This window comes from Euleptes europaea, chromosome 11 (genome assembly GCF_029931775.1).
Source record: "Euleptes europaea isolate rEulEur1 chromosome 11, rEulEur1.hap1, whole genome shotgun sequence".
Taxonomy (NCBI): Eukaryota; Metazoa; Chordata; class Lepidosauria; order Squamata; family Sphaerodactylidae; genus Euleptes; species Euleptes europaea.
In genome coordinates this window covers 8606066-8627955 of record NC_079322.1, presented here as the reverse complement: position 1 = coordinate 8627955, position 21890 = coordinate 8606066, and the positions used below count along the sequence as shown (strand labels likewise).

At 44.3% G+C, this 21890-nt stretch overlaps 1 protein-coding gene across 1 annotated transcript in view; it reads left to right on the top strand.

Moving 5' to 3' along the window:
• The window catches only part of TPPP (tubulin polymerization promoting protein), a 38165-nt gene extending 16854 nt beyond the window's left edge, over positions 1-21311 (top strand). Inside the window, exons 2-3 of the mRNA XM_056857734.1 lie at positions 16737-16887; positions 21117-21311. Coding sequence (XP_056713712.1) covers positions 16737-16887; positions 21117-21311 — 346 coding nt within the window. The remainder of the gene's footprint in view (positions 1-16736; positions 16888-21116) is intronic.
• The last annotated feature ends 579 nt before the right edge of the window (positions 21312-21890 follow it).

Sequence of the window (21890 nt, the reverse complement as noted above, 5' to 3'; positions counted from 1 at the left end):
GGCTGAGAGAGTGTGACTAGCCCAAGGTCACCCAGCTGGCTTCATGTGTAGAAGTGAGGAAACAAATCCAGTTCACCAGATAAGCCTCCACCGCTCATGTGGAGGAGTGGGGAATCAAACCCGGTTCTCCAGATCAGACTCCACCACTCCAAACCACCGCTCTTAACCACTGCACCATGCTGGCCAAAGTGGCCAATAACTTGACACATCTGTCCAGTGAATTTCTCATATACAGAGATAGGTAAACCTAATGAAAGAACAAGCAGTGATTGAAGTACACAGTATGTCATGAATAACTGAAGCTGCCCTATACTTAATCAGACCCCTGGTCCATCAGTCTTGTCTACTCAGACTGGAAGCCACTCTCCAGGGTCTCAGGAGGCGGTCTTCTACATCATTTGCTTCTGAATCCTTTAACTGGAGATGCTAGGGATTGAACCTGGGACCTTCTGCATGCCAAGCAGATGCTCTGCGACTGAGCCAAGGCCCCTCTCTATATCCTTTATTATGTTTGCTACTTCCGGTTTGTGGGATGTACATACTGTGTTGTATGCTGTTGGTTCAGTCCCCATTGGAAGATATAATGGTGGTAACACTGGTGGCCTGAGATACGGGCATTGGGGTTGTTTCACTCAGAACTGGGTTGGCATTGCCACTCGCCCATGGAAGCCTTGAGTGTCACTGGGCCAGGATCAGCAACTTGATGCCCTGTCTCTCACCTTCTCCTTGTTGATCTGTCGTTCCTCTCCCTCCCTGTGAGAGAAAGAAATACATAAACTGATAAACTGGCAGGAAATATTGGAAACATCTGCTGTTAATGCTTTTTAGTTCTGAGAATTTTCTCCGTTTTTTTGATGTTGACTTTTTGGGATGTTTCTGTGGTCTGTTTATACCACAGTTCCCCGTTGCTTGGGGTGACGCAGCATTTCTTGCCGGTTGGAGCACCCTGCTGGGTTATGCTAAATTGGCCATTCTTGGGACCAGGCGAACGTTCCAGATAGATTCCTTCTACCACTTGTTTGTGTGGCGCGTGCTGCTCTGTCAACAATACCCTCTTTAGCTTTTTTTTTTAAAGCACCACTTTTCACACTCTCCAAGAGAATGGGAGGGACAGTACTTACAAGGTTCCTTTTACTTTCCTACTGCAACGATGTGATTTACAACTCAACTCGTTGGAGGAGGGAAAGAGTGGGGGACTGGAGAGAGCCAGGGCCAGTCTTTTTTGCGCCCTAGGCAAGGCTAACTACTTGTGCCCCCCCATTGCTAACCAATTTTCAAAAACAGATGTCTTGTAGAAAAAATAAAAGCCTGATGTATTCCTACAAAACTTTTTTAAGACATTATAATTATATTCCATAGTACTGCTGTGGTACTTATCTTAAAATAAAAAATATAAATTGTCACTTGCATTTTTCAAGAAACTAATCTGTTTAAAACTGTGCCCCTCAGGCCAGTTCTGCGCCCCTCTGAGGTCTGCGCCCTAGGCGGCCGCCTAGTTCGCCTAATGGTAGCACCGGCCCTGGAGAGAACACATTCTATACCGTGACCTACTACTTTCTTCTCCTTTTGATGGCGAGCAAACCAAACCAGTCTCTCTCAATTGGGAAATGCAATACATTTAAGTATACATCTGAAAGCCCTGAGCTGGATGGCCGAGGCTAGCCCGATCTCATCAGGTCTTGGAAGCTAAGCAGGGTCATCCCTGGTTAGTGCTTGGATGGGAGACCTCCAAGGAAGTTCTGGGTCGCAACACAGAGACAGGCAATGGCAAACCACCTCTGAATGTCTCTGTCTTGAAAACCCTATGGGGTCACCATAAGTTGACTGACTTGATGGCGCTTTCCACCTCTGTACATCTAAAAATATGTTGTGGCTATCAGTTCGTAGGCAGTGAATATAGTGATAGCCACTATAATTGGTGATTTTAAAATTGGATTGTGGAGGCTGTGCCAATCATGGTGGCTAAAGAGAACCTCCGCAGCCTGGAACTATAAGCCTCTGAATTCCAGTGCTAGGGGGCGGCTTCAGGGCACAGAGACCTTACTATTCGTTGGCCCTCCAGGGCAACCAGCTAGCCTCTGGGTAAGACAGGATGCTGGATAGACTACAGCTCTGATCCAGCAGGGCTCTTCTCATGTTCACCCCCATACTTGGGTCTAGAGGTCTTATTTGCAGTGATACGCTGTGGTGGAGGTCTGGTGGAGACAGAACATTAGTCTCCTAAACATGCTTAGGAATGCCCGGTGGGACGATGACTCATGCTTCTTCCCCTCTTCTTCTTTCATCAGTAAACATGCACAGCCCCCTTTCCTCATGTGCAAATTCACTTCCCTCCCTGGAGCTACCCACAGTTAGTGTTACACGCACACCAATCTTACCTTTCATCCCAGTTAAGTTCAAGCCGATGTATGCGTCTTCTTAGCCACACGGATACTGCTTACAGCTAACTGTGGGGACATTAAGATCAAGGTGCGTGTGGAAGCTCTAAAAAAAAAAAGAATGGGGGGGATTTGTACATGCTGGGGGAGGACGAGGAACACTCAGCCCCTGATCTGGTCCGCTTAGCAGTGAGGAAGCTTATTGCCGACAAGACTGGAGGCTGTTTGATCATCCTGATGGACTTGATTCAGCTTGAAATGACTGGTCAGGGTGACTCTGACCCCAGCCTGCTTCTGGCCTTGACTCTGGACTGTTCAAGATGAGATTTGTTAGTTTGGCAGATGTTTCCGCAGCAGCTTGGCTACTTACAAAACTGGGGGTTGTCTGGCCTGATAGACTTTCCTCATTGGCAATCGTATGGCTCTAACCCTTCAGGCTGGATGCTTCCCCTGATCACAGTGGACATTTGGGAAAGGCAGTGTGAGGTTTGACTGCAGTTCCCGAGTTCTAGGAACTGGGTAATTTGCTTTCTGTTTGCTTACGTATCTGTCCAACAGGCTCCCAGTATGGCTTACAATGAGCAACAACAATAAATATAATCCACAGTTCTTTAAATTAGGGCCAATTCATAAACCAGTTTTGTTCCAACACTGCCCAAATCAGGTCAATCAGATGGCAAATACAGCACACTGGCTATGTAACAAAAATTAATCTTATTTACACAAAATGTATTTAATAATACCAAGTAAATAACAACAAAAATACAGCGGATCTAGCTCCAAAGTACACACATTGCACAACTGACATAACAACATCTAAGTTCAGGAATCCAGGTCTTCCTTAACACACAATTTCCCTCCTAAGCAATCCAATTCAGTTGGAGGTCAGCGTTCCCATAGCAGGTAAATCACAGGTAACAGTCAAAATTGGATCACCAATAAGAATCAAGATCAGTCACAATCAGATGGCGATTCCGGATATAATTTCTTCCATTTGGTATGATGGGCACAGCAACACAATGGCTGCTGCAAGAGGCGGAGCCAGCCACAAAATTATTGCCACAGCTTAACTTCAGCAATAAATTGTAGATCTTTGAGCTGCACTGGCAGCTGCTGCTAAAGCAACATTTAAAAAAATCTGCACAGACAATCAGACGCCTTGTTGGGCAAAACCCCTTCCTGGCCCCACCCACTTCCTGAAAACACTTGGAGGGAAACAGGAAAAGATGTTGGTGAGCGCCATGGTGCCCATGGGCACCAAGTTGGGGACTCCTGGTCTATAGGGACTAGTATCTGGACTGGAGGGAGAAGGAGTCACCCAGAATGTCCCTCCCCCAGGGAACCCTTCAAAGGACAGGTCCAGGAAGGGCCGAAGACTCAACCACTCCCTAGTTTGCAAAAGAGGGAGAACTCAGGCAGGCCTGAGAGAGAGGGAGCTGGGTGGAAGCGAACCGCCCTCCCCTAGGCCAGCCTGGGGCCCTCCTAAGGTCCTACCAGTAAAGAAGGGAACCCTGAAGGGTGCTGCGGCTCCAGCCTCCATCCCTGTGCCGGAGGAATTGGACATTGACTTTGGGTTCCCAGCTGGTTTTGCTATGTTGGCGCAAACATCCCTGACAAAGCAGAATACTTGCTCAGGGATCGCCCTGGACAGGCTTCCCAGCCTGTGCAAAAACATTCCCAGAAGCCGCACCTCTCTCTTGACATGAGCCAGCCCAGAATCCCTGGCACTGATCCCTGGCAGCGTGTGTTTACAGAGGGCATCTGTGCCTGCCCTTGGTGTTCTTGTGGGTTAGTCGGCGAGAAGCACTTTTGATGAATGAACAGAAGTTCATTCCGTTCCAGGCTGTGAACCTGAGCCGGCTCTGGGAAGTTACGAGGGAGTTTTTCCCCTCTGCTAAATTCAGTTCCTGCAGGTAGATTATATTTTGTCCATTAAAAGCATACGTGTTGTGACACTCAACAAACATTATGAAATATCAAGTGTGGGTTATAATTTAATACTGTTTGCTCTGCCTTTAACATTTTCTTTCTGCTTCAATAATAATCTTGACAAGTTTTAGCTCTTAAGGAAGCTTTTTCTAGGAGGAATTTTTAAAGCTGTCAAAACATGCTTAAGCGACTTCTGCTAGAACTTTGTGTAAGTGTGTACCAAAGATATTACATGGCCTGAATACTGAACTCTCTTATACCCCCACGTTATGCAATGCTACTTTTACTACTGTTTAAATGTACAGAAAACAGCTTTGGGTAAAAACAGAAAGCTACAAGAATAGCTTAGATGCCTGAGTGAATAGCGTGGGTTTTTAACAAAGAGTTTCATCAGTGAAAATTATGATAAATAATGAAATGAAATTAATCCCATTGGAAGAGTGGTTAATTGGAACAGATTCTCTGTAGGCTGCATGGAGGAATTAGTGAACAGCAAAAAGCATCTAATATGCATTTAAAATCAAAGCTAATGGGAAGCAGAGAGGAAAAACAAATTGGCCTATGCATTTAAAGAATATGGCTTATGCCAGTTTCTTGGTCTTTGTGGGAATGTATATAGCGATTGGATCAATGTTCATAGTTTTAGTTATCACCATCTTTTAGATGCCTAACAAACAGAGGGTGTGTATATAAAGTTTGGATCCCTGACCTGGACAGCCCAGGATACCCCAATCTTGTCAGTTCTCGGAAGCTAAGCAGGATTGGTCTTGGTTAGCAGTTGGATGGGAGACCACCAAGGAAGACGGGGGCTGCTATGCAGAGGCAGGCAACCGCAAAGCACTTCTGAATGTCTTTTGCCTTGAAAACCCTACAGTCGGCTGTGACTTGATGGTAGTTTCCACCACCGCCATAGAAAGCTTGGAGAGCATCGGTTTGTGATGCCTCTGCTTGGCTTGGTCTTTAGGCAAGTATTGTGCTTGCAAGAACAAGAGGGGGAAGAAAACTCTCAGCTGAAGCTTTAGAATCAAGGTGAGGCACCCCTGCCAATTGGTCCTGGCCATAGGCAGCGCCCACGTGTGGTGTGTTGAGCGTGGAGCATGCTACAGTGGTGGCTATTGGCTGGGTGGGTCAGACAAGCCACACATCTGCTCGAGTGTTAAAGGGAAGGAATGGTTTGATCATCTATCTCCTGACTCATTCTTACAAGTAAGGCACAAGTTTCTAGTTAATTTATTTCAACACCTGTTTGATAAAAGGGTCACTGTTCCTCACCGTTGAAAGTGGGCTCTTCGACTGATATTCCTTGCATTAAAAAACGTGTGCTGCTTTGTTTCACTTCTTCTACATGCCCTGTTTGTAGTAATTTTCCTGTTGATTTAATTTTCTGGTCAGTGAGTTTTGATACGCATTTCCATTCTCCGATGTTATCTCTGAATTTATATCATCATAGATTTTCCTTCTTCCCCTTAGATTCTCTTTCTTCTGGATCCTTCTGGATTTCCTCTTTCCCCCCCTCCAAACTTCCATTAATCTTATAAAGGAAGGAACCTACAACAAGCCTTTTATGTTGATACCAGTGTTTCCTGAATTGTAGAGACTACCGTGGTTTCACAAAAGCGGGTGAGAAGACATACATTTGAATGCTGTCCCTTGTAAAGAAAAATAGTCTTGCATGTAGAAATCTAGCATTTCAGGGGAAACTCAAAGCTGGACTTCCTTCTCCATGACATGCTGTTTTCCACAGGTAGGGAGTCTTTGATATGAAAGAGCGTTCAAATGTACAATCCCTCACATGTGTTCTGAAATGACACCACCTCAGAAGGGCTGTAGTGCAGTTTGTCTGAACAGGTGGATGTGCCCGAAGTAAAGAAATGAACAGTTGGAGACTCAAATACCAAACATTACATGAAACAAAGACCTGAGAGAAACTGAGGGAGGGGCAATCTGACACCCCCTTCCCCAGCCTGCTTTCCTAACCATTCCACGGCACTCTGGCTTCCCACTTATCCCCCTCACCATCTCTGTGCCTGCCCTCCTGCCTGATTCTCTGTTGCCCATGCCCATGCCCCTCTGCCTCTCCAACCTTTCTTCCACCCAGCTGTGGGAAGCAGCAGAGGCAGCAGCAACCTCTCTTTTCCCTGCTCACATACAGCAGGACCCCCTCCTGTTCTTTTGGTGGGCCAACAAGGATGCCTTGTCTGCACTTGCACAAACAATGCTTATTATTCTGGGTTGTTTTTATTTACCCCCTCCCATGTTTTAATTTTTCTTTTTAAAAAGAAATTTATTAATATTACAACCTAAAGATAACCATTAATTAGTTTAACATCTATATATAGAACTTATTACTTACATTTCTAATAATTCATTTCTATACTAAGTTACATTGCAACTTAGTCTTGTTTTCCTCTGCGTTTGCTTAACAATAAAGTTTCTTATAAAACATTTCTCTCTTAAATATGTTCCTTTTTATTTTAATTCTCTTCTAAACTTCCAACCATGTATGTATAAAAAGCATTCTGTTCCGATATTGGTCTATTATGTATACAGGGTGTTTGTTTTGCCTTGACAGCATATTCCGGTAATTTGTTCTTCCATTCTATTTGACTTGAGCGTTTATCTGCTTTCCATTTTGCTGCAAATATTATTCTTGCCACTGTCACCATATATTTGAATAATTCATTGTATATTTTTGGCATATTACTTGGTAATATATTTAATAACATACTTTTGGGGTCCATCAAAAACTTAATTTTCCTAATCTTTTTCATTTCATCATGAATCTCTGTCCAATACTTTCTTGTTTTCCTGCATGACCAACATATATAATAGAAGGATGCATCCATATTTTGATATTTCCAACAGTTCCCACTGTAGTTTACTATGAGTTTTCGCTATATCTTTGGGTGAAATATACCATCTATAGAACATTTTATACCAATTCTCTGTTAGTGTTTGACATTCTGTAAGTTTGATTTCTTTAGTCCATAGATCCTCCCATTGCTTCATATAGGTTTCCTCCCAAATTTTGCATCCATTTTATCATACCTGCTCAGTTTCAGTATCATATTGCAACAAAAATTTATAATTTTTTCCTAACAAGTGTCATGTATTCGTAGCTATTAATTGTTCAAAATCTGTCTTCCTAGTTGGCCTCCCTCTGAAGCTATGTGTTCCTTTAATGTGGTCACTATTTGATGGTATAAGAGCCAATGCATATTCTTTCCTTCTTTGATTTTTCTCCCAAGTTTTTATTTCTCCTTGATTATCCATCATATTCTCACAAGTTATAAGGTCAATTATCCTTATACTTCTTTCACAATAAGCCACACTGCCTCTACAGAGGCTTCCTGGCCGCCACAAAGAAAATAAAAGACTGTTACAAAATAAAATGGGGAACATGCCCCCATTGAGGAAAGCGAGGCTACTCCACCAAAATAACTGGCGTAGCAATGCTGCAGCTTGAGGGGGGCGTTCCTGGGTTGAAAGGGGTTTGGAAGCTTCCTAAAGGCAGCTCCACCCCCCAGGGACGCTTCCCATGACGCTGGCACCACTGGAATGTTGCCAGAAGGCAACGCCTGTGCCCGAGCTCCGTGCCGAGTGTGGCATCCCGGGGCCAGCATGGACGCCACCTGTGATGCCATGTGCCCCTTATCCTGGGTTAAATGAGCACTAACGCCAACGGAGGGTCACGGCGGCTCCCAAGGAGCTTCGGCCCTCCCCCTCAGGATTGCACGCTTGGTTTACTTCTGCACCATCTCTCAGAACAGGTTTCCTGTCTTGGATTTGAACTGTCCTTAATGATTTCTTGATCCATAGATAGTTATGTATAGCATCTTTAACATAGATTGTTTCCAGGTTTGTTGTCCTTCCGTTGGGAATCAATGATCCAATCTGACAACCAGACTAATGCGGCCGCTTGACGATATAGCTTTATATTTGATACTGCTAAACCACCTTTCCCCCCCATCTTGTAATATTTTAACAGCCCATTCCTTAAAATGCGGGGTGCGAAGTCGGCGGGGAAGAGGCGCTGCGGCGCCTCTTCCTAAGCCGAATTGCGCACTCCACAAAAGAAAAAACAGCCATTTCGCGGCTTTTTTTTTGGTTTTGTTTTACCAGGGCCTTTTGCCCCATAGGGAACAGCGAGGCTGCGCCTGCTAAAAAGCAGTCGCAGCACCGCCGTTCCCGGCACCAGCGGCGAGGGCCAAAACATGATAGGAAGCCGCCTACCTGGTGCCTGCTCCCCCCGGAACGCCCCCGGAATGCTCCCCTGTGCTGGCACGACCTCTACGCTGTGGCCTGCGCCATGGAGAGGCCATGCCAGCAGAGGGGGGAGATGCTGTCCCGCGGCGTTCTGCTGCTGGTGGGACTGGCCTCACCGCCAGCGTAAGTGCGTTTAAACACGGATGACACACACTTATGCTGGCGGCGAGGTCACGCCTCCTCCTAAGAAGTTTCGGCCCAGTTTTCAGGAATGAGCTGTTAATCTTATTCTTGGTTTTTTGCACTACAGTTTAAGTTGTTAATCATTCTCTGCCACTCTTTTTAAGCCTTTTCTTCTATATAAATTGGTAACATTTGAAATAAAAAGTTAGCTTTGGTAATATATTAGTTTTAATTGCAGATATTCTTCCTAGCCATGAAATTCTTAACTTTTTCCATCTCTGCAAATCTTCTTTAATACTTATCCAGACTTTTTGATAGTTGTCCTTGAGACGTGTATTGTTCTGTCCTGTTACATAAATTCCCAATTATTTTATTGTTTTTCTGGTTATATCACATTCTCTCTTTTTTTCTATTTCTGCTTCTTCTGTTTTTTGTTGATGGTAACAGCATCACTTTTCTTATTATTCAATTTATACCCAGAAAAAGTTCCAAATGTATATATGTGTTCCATTATATAAGTCAGATGTTTTTTGTTTCATTACTGATATTACGATGTCTGTGAAGCTTTTTATGTTATGCTCTTCTTTGTCATTTTTATCCCGCAGATCCTCTTATCTTGCCTTTAAAAAAAAATTCAAATTTGTCTGCAAATTTAGGAATTTGCTGAGAGATCTCCATTCTGTCTAAATGGCCCTGATATCCAGATTTAAGTATTCACAGAGGGGGAACATTGATTACTAGATATATTGATCCTCTGAGGCCTCTGCAGAGCATTACCAGTGTTAGACTCAGTACAAAGGCGATATTAAACCCTTGTTAATTCTAATGTGGGTGCAGTTTCTTGACCTGATTACTGTTGTGCATATGCCAAGGGGAACCATGTTTCTGCTTCCTGAGCATAGCAGTGTCCTTCCTGCTATGTCGTAGCCTTCCCAAGATGCTCTCCCACCCATTTCTCCCAGCTTTAAGCAGGATTTATAGATATAGTTAACTCTTAATCCAGGTTTTATGTGCCAAGTACAGTGTAGTGTGCCAGAGTTAGCAGTTTTCCTGTTGACAGTCTTTGTTCTCCAAACTAAGGAAAGAACTGCATGTTACTGCTACTTCCACTAATAATTCTTCCCCCCCCTCCCACCAGGTTTATTTGTTTTACAGAAAGCAGCTTTTGGGACTGCAGTTTAAAGTGGTGAATCAAACCAGCACAGGGATGATGGTTTTTGGCAGGGAAAACATATAAGGGGAAGAATTTAACTAGCCCTTCCCCCTACGGATGCAACCTACTAAAACCTCTGGGGAAGTCATAGTGTTCAACCCAGGCAAAAGAAAATAAATTGGAAGCACATTTAAGGTCAAGGCGAGTAATTAGAGATCAAATATTGCCCACAGTCTATCAGGATTTCTGTTTGAAACTGGTTAATTAGGTCAGGCAGCCGCTGCTTCAGCTGGCTTATGTTGGCATTTCAGTACTGTACCGCTTATTGACGGATGAGCATCTGCCTCGAGCAAATCCTGCTGCTCTGAAATTCCTGAAAAGGAACCACTGCAGATATACAGCAAACAGCTTTGACTGTACTCGGTTTCCCTTTGGGTTCTGCTTCTTTTACGAACGTGGAATGGGCTTCAGCATGACAGGTTGGAGAGTAAATAAAAGTACGATGGTCATATGCAGTTTACAAACATGTAGGAATGTGTCAGGAACATGCTTCGCTCGCTGCGCTTGCTAAGAGTAATGAGAGAAGTGCCATTTGTATAAGCAGTTTGGCAGCCTGTTCACTCGTGTTCAGGCTCAACAAACTTCCCTCTCCTGAGCCAGGCTCTCAGGAGGAGGAAAAAAAACACAACTTGGTTCTGCAAGTTTACAGCAAAAGCCAGGCGTGAATAGCATGAATTGGCTAGTGCCAGATGTCACAATAACACCTCTCTCTAGTTCTCAGGGCAACTTTATCAGCTTCAGAAAAATAAAGAAGAAGAAGAGTTGGTTTTTATATGCCGACTTTCTCTACCGCTTAAGGAAGAACCAAACTGGCTTACAATGACCTTCCCTTCCCCTCCCCTCAACAGACACCCTGTGAGGTAGGTAGGGCTGAGAGAGCTCTAAGAGAGCTGTGACTAGCCCAAGGTCACCCAGCTGGCTTCATGTGTAGGAGTGGGGAAACCAACCCGGATCACCATATTAGCGTCCACCACTCATGTGGAGGAGTGGGGAATTGAACCCGATTCTCCAGAGTCCACCACTCCAAACCACCACTCTTAACCACTACACCATGCATATGAGACATTTAATGTGTTTGTGGCATGTTAATTTTTTTATTAAGAAGAAGAGGAGTTGGTTTTTAGATGCCGATTTTTTCTACCTTTTTAAGGAGACTCAGACCGGCTTCTGTCACCTTCCCTTCCCCTCCCCACAACAGACACCTTGTGAGGTAGGTGGGGCTGAGAGAGTTCTGAGATAACTGTGACTAACGCAAGGTCACCCATGTGGAGAAGTGGGGAAACCAACCCCATTCACCAGATTAGAGTCTGCCACTCATGGAGGAGTAGGGAATCAAACCTGGTTCTCCTCTGTTCCAAGAGGATCCACTTGAAGCATCCAAATTCTCAATGAGGCAGCTGCTGTTTGGATCAGGATCCCTGCCAAGGAAACAGAGGCAGGGATCCAGTGGCAATAGGACCTGACTGTCAGTTGCCTGAAGTGAATGGCTTTTCTGATTGGCTGGTGCTGTATTGTGTGGCATGATGACATCATAGTTGACAAGGAAAGGAGCCAGCGCTTTGAGCAGCGAAGCCAGGCAGCTACTCAGTCCAGTGACCTCCTGTTCCCGCTTGTGGGTTTTCCATTGTAGCCATCAGTGCCACCGCCGAAAGCAGAGATGCAGGCAGAAGGGAGGAGTGCGGGCGAGTGGAGAGAAGCAGAAGGACGGTGGAGCTGCGGAGGACAACCAGAGCAGGGATGCGAAAGGGGGTGGGCCACCCTTGACCTGCCCTCGGGCTCACGACTGCAGACGGCTTCCCAAGTCAATGGAGCAAGATTATGGTGCTGGTTCCAAGCAGATCAAGGCTAGACTACTGTGGTGGGAAGGAGAGAAGCCCGGTTTTATTTTGTAATAACCTACCAGGATCAAAGAGCAGCCCACTTTACTTCTGTTCACCCAAAGGGGCTTTTCGTCCGTGTCTCAAAGAGTAGCCACATAGTGAACCACTCCTGAAACTAAGTGGGCTTTCAAAAGCAGTTTGTGATGTGGTATGCAGGGGGCGAGGAAAAAATTGAAATCCCATTGGGCCATGCCCAAGATGGTAGGTGTGCCCACAGACACTCTTTGGATTAGCCATCATCCAGAAAGATTTTTTGAAATCCCAGGAGCTCGGTCCTATGCTGGATTGGATTACTCTCAAAATTAGGAATAGTTTCAAAGGGTAGCCGTGTTCGTCTGCAGCGGAACAGCTAGAAGATCCAAGTCCAGGAGCATCCAAGAGACCAATGAGACTTTTGGGGTATATGAGCTTTCGAGAGTCAAAGTCTGATCTGACCAAGGGAGCTGTGACTTTGGAAAGCTCATACCCTGAAAGTCTTGTTGGTCTTTAAGTGCTACTGGGCTCGATTCTAGGTGTTCCAAAATTAGGAACATTTCTTTTACTTACTAGTCCAGTGACGTTTTCTAATTCTGTTGGGGTTTTTTTTTTAAGTTGATAGGGTTATTTTAAAGCAATTTTAGTTCGAGTAAAAAAACAATAGTTATAGGTTACAGTATGTAGAAAACCCCCCCAGATACATTTAAGAGCTTTCCGTTGTATTGTTATTGGGACCTTTTCTGCTAAATCAGAGTGTTGAACTCATTTGTTACAAGGACTAGATATGACATAAATGTTGCTTGATCAGGTCGGGCCCTGCCTCGCCAGCCCAGATCGAGAGTAAAGGAGGTGGCTTGATGCCATCTACAAGGTGCAAAAAGCTAAAATACTAGTAAATGAATCGATGTCAGCTAACTGTGAGATACAAAAAGGAACAAGACAAGGCTGTCCTTTGTTGCCTTTACTGTTTAGTTTGACTTTGGAAACTCTCTGAAGCAAAATAAGTGATATGGAGGCTATTCGTGGTTTAAAAGTAAACAAACATGAGTATAAATTAAGAGCCTTTGCGGATGACCTGTTATTTATTCTGGACGACCCGAATCGTTCCATAAAGGATTTGTTGCTTTTGTTGAAACAATATGGTGAAGTTTCAGGATTTAAGATAAACCAATATAAGACTGTCGCCAAATTGTTGGAAATGTCAGGACAAAGTTGGCTCTTTTCACCATGTTTGGTGGCTTTGTGATAAAGCTAAAAACTTTTGGGATATGATATACAACGAGCTAAGGCTAATTCTACAACAAAATATCCCCAAAACTTCAGAGATGATGTTGTTAAGCATTATACCAGACTATATTATAACACAACGAACCTTTTTACTCTATGCCACCACAGCTGCGAGAATGGTCTATGCAGCTAAATGGATGACTGAAATACCGGACAAAACTGATTGGATTCATAAAATGTTTGAACTAGCAGTAATGGCAAAATTGACTGAGTTAGTAAATCAAAAAGATAATGATGAATTTGTTAAGGAGTGGGAGGCGTGGATTGTTTATTGTAAAAATGAACTTAATGTGCAAAATGTTAAACATTATAACAGACTAATTCAACTTGTTATCAGTTAAGTTAATTTTCTTGTTTTTTCTTTCTTTCCTTTTTTAATAATTGTAGAAGGTTTTATAAAATTTTTTATAATGAATTAGAAAATAATTGCTAAGAGGATTACGAAGATAAGTTAGAGATAGAAGAAGGAAGAGGGGAAGTCAAAGTAGGGGAAGATGATTGTTATATATATGTTAGATTTAATTGAGAATTAGATAAGATTGAAAGGCAATGTTAATTGATAGTGTATGAAAAAAAAAATTATTATTTTTTTTTTTAAAGAGTAAAGGAGGTGGCTGCCTCCGGACTAGATAAGAGCTCTCAAGGGGCCGGATCCGCCCCTTGGGCCATATGTTTGACACCTCCATGCTAAATCATTGTATGAATACTCAAAAGGAATCTCTGCAGCTCAGGATAGGAAAGAACCATAGACTGATTTTGGCCCATGTATCTTGTAAGTTTTTAAATTGTTGCTACCAGCTCTGAGTCTGGCCTGGCCAGAAATGAGAGCGGGCAGTAAAAATAAATAAAATAAAATAATAATAATAATAATAGATATCTCTCATTTACCTTTAGAGGAAGATTTTTGGAATGTCTTTCACTGTTTTATTAGTGGGGGCACATGCACATAGTTGCTATTCCTTAAGTGTTTGTGTCTTGCTCTAATGTGCCTTTGAATGTGCACGCATGAGCACTAGAGCGTCCTCTAGGACCTGTTCTGCCATTTTTCATACTAGGTTAATATTAAATGAAGACTAAGAATAAATTTTAAGGTGGTAAAAAAATCTCTACAGTCAAAAGGACAAACACCCTCCTTACTTTTAACATCCTGTGACTACCCAGTCTAGGCTGATTGTTCCTTGGCTGTCAAAACCAGGGGTCTCAAACATAAGGCCCACAGGCCAGATCCGGCCCCTGTATATATATGTGTGTGTATATATATATATATATATATATATATATATATATATATATATATATATATTCATAATTTAGTTTAACATACAATTTAGTTTAACATACAAAGGTTTAACAGAGTGTAGTAGAACAATTGATGGTAGAAGGCTGGAATCAACAAAATCTTGATATTTCTATAAACTGTACTTCTATGTTGGGTAAACTGTCTTGACTTATGTAGGTCATGCAGCCATGTAACGCCTATGCATATAAGTATTTTTTTCTTTATCTCTCAGCAATGGCTACCTCACCCCTGCAGTACTGGGGCTTTTTCAGGTTTTTAAAAAGATTAGCAATTGAATATGTATATCCTTATAACATTCTAAAGCATCTGTCTTTTAGGTTTTCTGAATTCCCATCTTTCATTTTTTTTTAAAATGTAAATTCCTAGCTCATTTTGTTGCAGAGATATAAGGAGAAAAGCATATCTCTGCAACACGGGGCCAGAGACTTACCTAAAAAAAAAAAAAAGCCTGGAATTAACAGAACATGATGGATTCCTTGCTACAATGTTGTAACAATATTCAGTTGCCAGTTAAAAAAGACCACCATGGTGTGTGTGTGTGTGTGTGGGGGGTTTGCATGCCCCAAGGACTGGGGCAGGGAAGATGGCTGCCTTGTGGGCAGGACTGGGAACATCCAACCCCCCCCCCACTCACATGTCACCCCCCCTCCCCAGCCTTGCTGTGATCTTCCTCAAAACTTTGAAGCAAAGCAGGTTTGGGAAAGTCCGGAGGAAAATTGTGGGGAGCCCAGCAGGTGTAGGGAAGCCCCAAGGTGCTGTGAGGAAGCAGGGGGGGGAAGTTATTTAAAACCTTTCTTTTTTACCAACAGCATTGAACCCAAGGAATATACCTACTGTGGGAAATGTTGCAACTAATTTGTTTCATTGGTTTCGATGAGACTGCATGAATTACTACTTTTAGTTTGATCAGAGTTGAAATTTCTGGTTGAAATCAAGAGAGAATGTTCTGGAAACCCCCTGAAAGACAACGCCTCAGGCTCCAAGTCAACCTATAATTCTCTGCAACCAATTCAAGCTTGCCAGAATAAGTTGAAACTTTATTTAGGAGAATTTTAGAATTGAAGTTTGAATGCTAATATTTGTCCTGGGGGCTGTGGCATTTCCCCCCAGTACACCATAGCTGTGATCCCACCAAAGTTAGCTACTAACTAAGTCCCATCGGAGAAAAAACAATTATGACTGACTTGACTCTCATGTTTTTATTTTTGTTGGACTCATGACTGACTGTTGCGAGATCAGTGCCTGTTCTCTCTATAGCTTTACTGTAAATGGTTGGTATAGGAAGCAATCCTTACTGTGAGAAAATCCAGAACCCCACCCTTCAGAGAAGGGATGAAAGGACAGAGTGGGTCCAGCAGCAGAGGTGAGGGTATCCCCCCACCCCACTCTGGCAGAATTCTCTCCTTTTCCCCCCACTTGTGAACAGCAGGTAGTGAACTTGGCTGCAGAGGCCAATTCCTTCCCTCTCCCGTTTGCGTCACTGGGGTTTTTAGTTCTTTCTGATACTGTGGTCATATTCGAGGGCTTGGTGCAAACACAACTCCCATCAGCAGAGGTTGTCCTTTAATATTTTTTCACTTACTTACAGCATGTACCTGAGAGGAATGCGGCCGCCGGGCTTAGGAGGCAACCCAGCAGCCCTGCCGAAACCCCCGCCCGATGCAAAAATTCCGTGCAACCCACATAGGGTTGCACGGGAGATATACCACCTAGGTGGCGGGAGATACACCACCTAGCTAAAAATAAAAGGGGGCGTTCCTGAGCCAAAACGGCTCAGGAGCCGTTACACCCCAGGAACACCTTCCGGGATGCTGGAATGCCTCCTGGGTCGCCGCCACGGCCAGATGCTGGAGGGAGGCTCTGGCGGTGTCCGGGCCTAGCGCTACCGCGGCCAGGGACCGGCGTCCAAGCCTGCATGCCGGTGCTGGAGCCACCAATGCCAGCGTGCGCCTTCCGGGTGCCGGCAGTGTGGGCCCTTGCGCCGGCGTGCACTGTTGCCGGCCTCCTAAGGGCTTTCGGTCGGGACGCCAGCGCATCTCAGGAATGCGCTGTTAAGAGTATCCCTTGAGTATGCAGAATCTTTTCCTCAGGAGTTACTGTTGACTAAGAGAATTGGTGAGGATCTCTAACGGAGTCTTAAGCATCTTCACCAAACGACAGTTGTCAGGATTCTTTGGGGGGGAACTTTGCCAGTCAGACGGGGCATGAATCGGACACAGATTTGTGATATGGAATGCCTCCTAAGAGGTGCATTGAAGGAAATTGCAAGGAAGGCCAAGGCTTTTTAAATGAATTGCGGGGAATTATTGGCGGGCTGTTCTTCATTCTTGCACGCAGACTATTTTTTTCTGATCTTTCCCATTTGTGTTGTGTTTCTGCTCCAGGGGCAAATCCAGGACAATTACTTATGATCAGTTTAAGGAAGCCCTTCAGGAACTCTCCAAGAAACGGTTTAAAGATAAGAGCAACGAGGAAGCCGTGCAAGAAATGCACAAGCTCATTGAAGGGAAAGGACCAGTCATAGCTGGAGTTACGGTATGGTCACCTGGCTTACAGTAAACCTTGCTCTTTCCCCAAACCCCTCTTAGCATCCAAGCCTTCCAGTTCGCTCTCAAAAGAAGACCCTCAGTTTTCAGTCTGCCTGGGCATATATTCATCTGATCTCTTTTGCTCAGCAAAATTAACAAAGACAGGCTTTGCGTGTATGGGATGCTTTGTAGCCAACTCAGGAGTTTATGATCACACACAGCTAATTGGCAATTGACAGCTTTGAACTAAGAGATTCTTTTCAAGAGTTGTCCAAACTGCTTTCCTTTTATGTATCCTGGGGTTGCAGAAGGGAAGGAAGCTTCAATTTCTGCCTGGCTTTCTTCATTCACCCACCTAAAAAGTCTCGGTCCCTTGAAAGCAATTCATTTGTCTTGCACTTTTATCATACAAAAAAGTCTTTTGCAGCAAGCTGAAGCATCATAAGAACATAAGAAAAGCCCTGCTGGATCAGACAAAGGTCCAGCAGTCTGTTCACGCAGTAGCCAACCAGGTGCTTCTAGGAAGCCCACAAACAAGACAACTCCAGCAGCAGCATCCTGCTGGTGTTCCACAGCATTTAACATATTAGGCCTGCTCCTCTGATCCTAGAGAGAATCGGTATGCATCATGACTAGCATCCATTTTGACTAGTAGCCATGAATAGTCCTTCATGAACAAACCCAGCATTTTCTAGCATGTTTCCCAAATTTAGTGATTATAACAACAAAGTTAATCTGCCTTCTGTTCTCTGTGGATCCCCTGTGGGGCTCAAATAATGTAGAGATGGAGAAAGTTGCTGTATAGCTTGGTTCTATTTTTAAAATGCACATATGAAACTCTGAAATCTGTTTTATTACCTGTGAGTTGTCTAAGTGCCCGGAAGAGGTGTTCCCCTTATCTCAGGCATGTTCTCTGTACGGTTGTTAGAAGCTGTGACTTTCTAGTGTGACGTGCCAACAGAGATGCACTTTTGGTGGGTGGGTAGGGTGTATGAAGACAGTCCTGCCCTGTACTGAGTTTTCTGTGGTCAACCCCTCAAGGGGTTGTGGGGTACACTGTGGGTCCTATATTTAAGGGCTACTTTTTTATTCTGTCACCTACTGGGAATGGTTGGTCATACCCACAGTTTATTGCTGCAGAGTGGAGAAATTTACAAGGATGTAAATCTGTGGTTTCTGAAGACTAACCCTACAGTGTTTTGGTGACCTTGCAGCTTCGTTTGTGTTTTGGCTGATATGCTAAAAGCCTGGAGAACATTAATCCATTCTAGAACAGTTGGAAAGTGAAATCTTCCATCCATACTATAAATTTCATGACACCTTAAGGAGCGGTGGAAAACAAAGGAATGGAAACTCTGACACCGTGTGGCTCATTATCTTCTAAGGTCTTTTGAGTACATCCAAAGAGCCATAGAGTTGCTCTTCTCCGGGGTTTTTTTTCTTTTGAAGATTGTGCCCCTGGAGGCAAGAGTGTTTAATCATCCTGTCCTCCAGGACGATTAGTCCTCAAAGATGGCCAGAAAGGCTTGCCAACACTGGCTCTGAAGAAAGGTGTGGTGATGTTCCTTCATGTCTTCAGGTAGACTTGGGAATGCCTTGTGATTATTCAGCCAGGAACAATTTGGAGGGAAATCCAAGGAGGCTCCTTTTCTCTTAGGAAACATGTTCTGCTTCTCCCTTAGTGCTGACAAAACCCATAACACACCAGTCCAGGCTGTACTGACATTATATATCAAGGTCCCCAATCTATCTGAGCCTATGGGCATCTTTGGAATTCCAACACAGTCAGGTGGACCAATCCACAAAATGGCTGCCGCAGCTCACCTTCAGTCACACAGTGAAGATCCTTGTGCTGAGATAGCAGCTGCTGCCAAAGCAACGTTTTTAGAAATCTGCTTGGCAAATTGGGTCTCCAGTGGCCAATCAAAAGCCTTGCTGGGCAAAAGCCCCACCTGACCCCACCCACGTTCTAAAAACACTTGGCGGATGCCAGGAAAATGTGCTGGGTGCCATGATGCTCATGGGCACCACGTTGGGAACCCCTGCTATACATACACTGGAGAGTTAATGTATTAATCCTGTTTAGGGTTGCCAGGTACCCTCTGGCGACTGGTGTGTGTGAGAGAGAGTCTTACCAGGTGCAAAATGAGGCCTAGGCCTCGATGTCTTTGGCACGGTCTTGACATTGCCGACAATGTGGGAGATGCTCTGGTATTTGGTAAAAAACTCTGGTAGTTTTGCCCAAGTACTAGAGCATCTCCCACGTCGTTGGTGATGTCATGGCGTGATGTCAATGCGCCGAAGACGTTGAGGCCTAGGCCTCATTTTGTGCCTGGTAAGACCCCCCACAGGCCAGCTGGATGGCGCCAGGGGGAGGGGGCCCAAAGCAGGGGATCCCCTGCCTCCGGTGGGGATCTGGCAACCTAATCCTCTTCTGAAATCCTGCCTCCATTTTAGAGTTTCCTGTCTTACCTTTTGGATGCTGGACTAATTAGATTTCAGAATTCTATATGTGCATTTTAAAACTGTCTTCATCAGGCTTCGATGTTGAAAATGTTAAAGGCCTAGGCTGCCCAAAAATTCTGCTGTTTAGAACAAAGGACCAAGACTGTTTGAGCAGGGCCAGAGCAACAGCGGTACAAAAATAGTCTTGGAAGACATAATGATACACACTTCAAAAGACAAAGTGGGAAAAGTGGGAAAGAAAAATAGATCCAAGCTGTACAACAACTTTCTCCATCTCTATATTATTTGAGCCCCATGGGATCCACAGAGAAGGCAGATTATCTTTGTTGTTATAATCACTAAATTTGGGGAACATGTTAGGAAATGCTAGGTTTGTTCATGGAGGAGAGGGCTATTCATGGCCACGAGTCAAAATGGGTGCTAGTCATGATGCATGCCGATTCTCTCCAGTACCAGAGGAGCATGCCAATTATATTAGGTGCTGTGGAACACAGGCAGGATGGTGCTGCTGCAGTCATCTTGTTTGGGGGCTTCCTAGAGGCACCTGGTTGGCCACTGTGTGAACAGACTGCTGGACTAGATGGGCCTTGGTCTGATCCAGCAGGGTTTTTTCTTATGTTCTTATGTAATGTCAATTCAGATTGAATTCAGTGTTACGAAATAATTGACCACGCAGCCCATAGTTTCAGAGTCTTTTGAGCACAGTAGAGTTGACTGGGGGAAATATATAAAGGCCCGTGGTGTAGCCCATTTTTAAATTTCCCATCAAGTTGCAACTGATTTATGGCAACCCCATGGGGTTTTCAAGGCAAGAGATGTTCTGAGGTGGTTTGCCACTGCCTGCCTCTGCATGGCAACCTTGGGCTTCCTTGGTGGTCTCCCATCCAAGTACTAAACAAGGCCGACCCCACTTAGCTTCCAAGATCTGATGAGATCAGGCTAGCCTGGGCTATCCGGGTCAGGGCATAGTCTTTTAGACCGCAATACAAATGATTATTTGTGAAAGTAGAAATTCATTTGAAGTTTATACCAGGTGTTAAAAAAGCGACTTCTCAGTTTAAATATTAAAATGTGGCTTGGCTCATGAGCCAGGAAACTGCTTTGGAAACTACAAAGAAAAACCTTGGGGGTGTACGCAGCTCTCTGCCATGCATGGATATTGCTTTCTTGGATTGCAGCCATGGCGGGCAAATGAGGCAGCTTTTAATTAGCTGTTCATGGGTAGTATCAAATGATACCATCTAGTCAAAATGTGGCAGCAAGACTGGCTGTGGGCAGGCAAGGAAGCCACTATGGGAGCTGGGAAAGGTGTGCATGTTCAGATATTTGACATAGCTCCCTCTCTCTGTGACCAAGAGGGTGCCTCAGAACCCGCTAAAAAACGAAGGGAAGCTGGGTGGCATGCCCTGTGTTCACTTGGAAATGCCAGCCATCCTGCATTGTCAGATTCTTGATAATAACCCAGAGGGGTAGCTATTTTAGTTTGTTGCATGAACATTAAACAGAAGGCCAATGGCACCTTAAAAGCCGGCACCATTTGTTCCAGCATCACCTTTCATGAACAGGAACACCTGATGAAGTGGAGCTCTGACTGGGATAAACGTCGTTAGTCTTCAAGGTGCCATTGGATTTCTGTTTAACAGAACTCTTGAGTCAATCCTATTGGATCATCTGCAACCAGATTAGAAGTCTTTATAGTATAAAAGTCTTAGAGCCACTGTTCATCAAGTGTAAACTTCTTCCTTCTCTGGCCCCCCTCTTTTGCAATAGAAAGCGGTTTCATCTCCAACTGTCTCGCGACTTACGGATACAACACGCTTCACCGGTTCTCACAAAGAGCGGTTTGATCCCACTGGGAAAGGCAAGGGCAAAGCAGGCCGCGAAGACCTGGTCGACACTTCTGGCTACGTCTCCGGGTACAAGCATGCTGGCACGTACAGTCAGAAGGTTCAGGGAAGCAAGTAAGCTTGGAGACGGGGAGAGAGCGGTTGCCCTCGGGGTGGTGGCCTAGATGAGCCATACCTGTTGAGTTGGAAAAACTGTTGAGGAGCTGCGTTTGTTGGGACCTGAACCGATATCACATCTACTGAGACTCTTGCAGTGACACACCCCTTCGTTACATTCCTCATGCTTGTATGGTAATGGAAAGGAAATGGCAAAGCATTGACATTGTTAGGCAAGTAATAGGATCCACGGCTTGTGTTCCACGCCTCGCTTGTACTGGTAGCAGACTGCAAACATTCCTACATGCCTATTTCTCTGTCCTGCCCTTTTGGCTGTAGTATCAAACCTGTGTTTGTGCCCTATAAATGGTAAACAAGAATAGAGGCTTTTAGCTCAAGCTACATGTGCCCGCTGCTTTTCCAAGAAACACTCAACCATTCGATTTGTTTATTGTTCAGTAATGTCTTAAAGGTGTGTGTGTGTGGGGGGGGGGGAATGCCACCATCAGAAATGGAAATTCAGCCTTCTGTGAAATAGCTGTTCTTGTGTTGTTGTTTTTAAAGGTGTTACAAATAAGGGTTTCCATCCTGTTTGAGAACA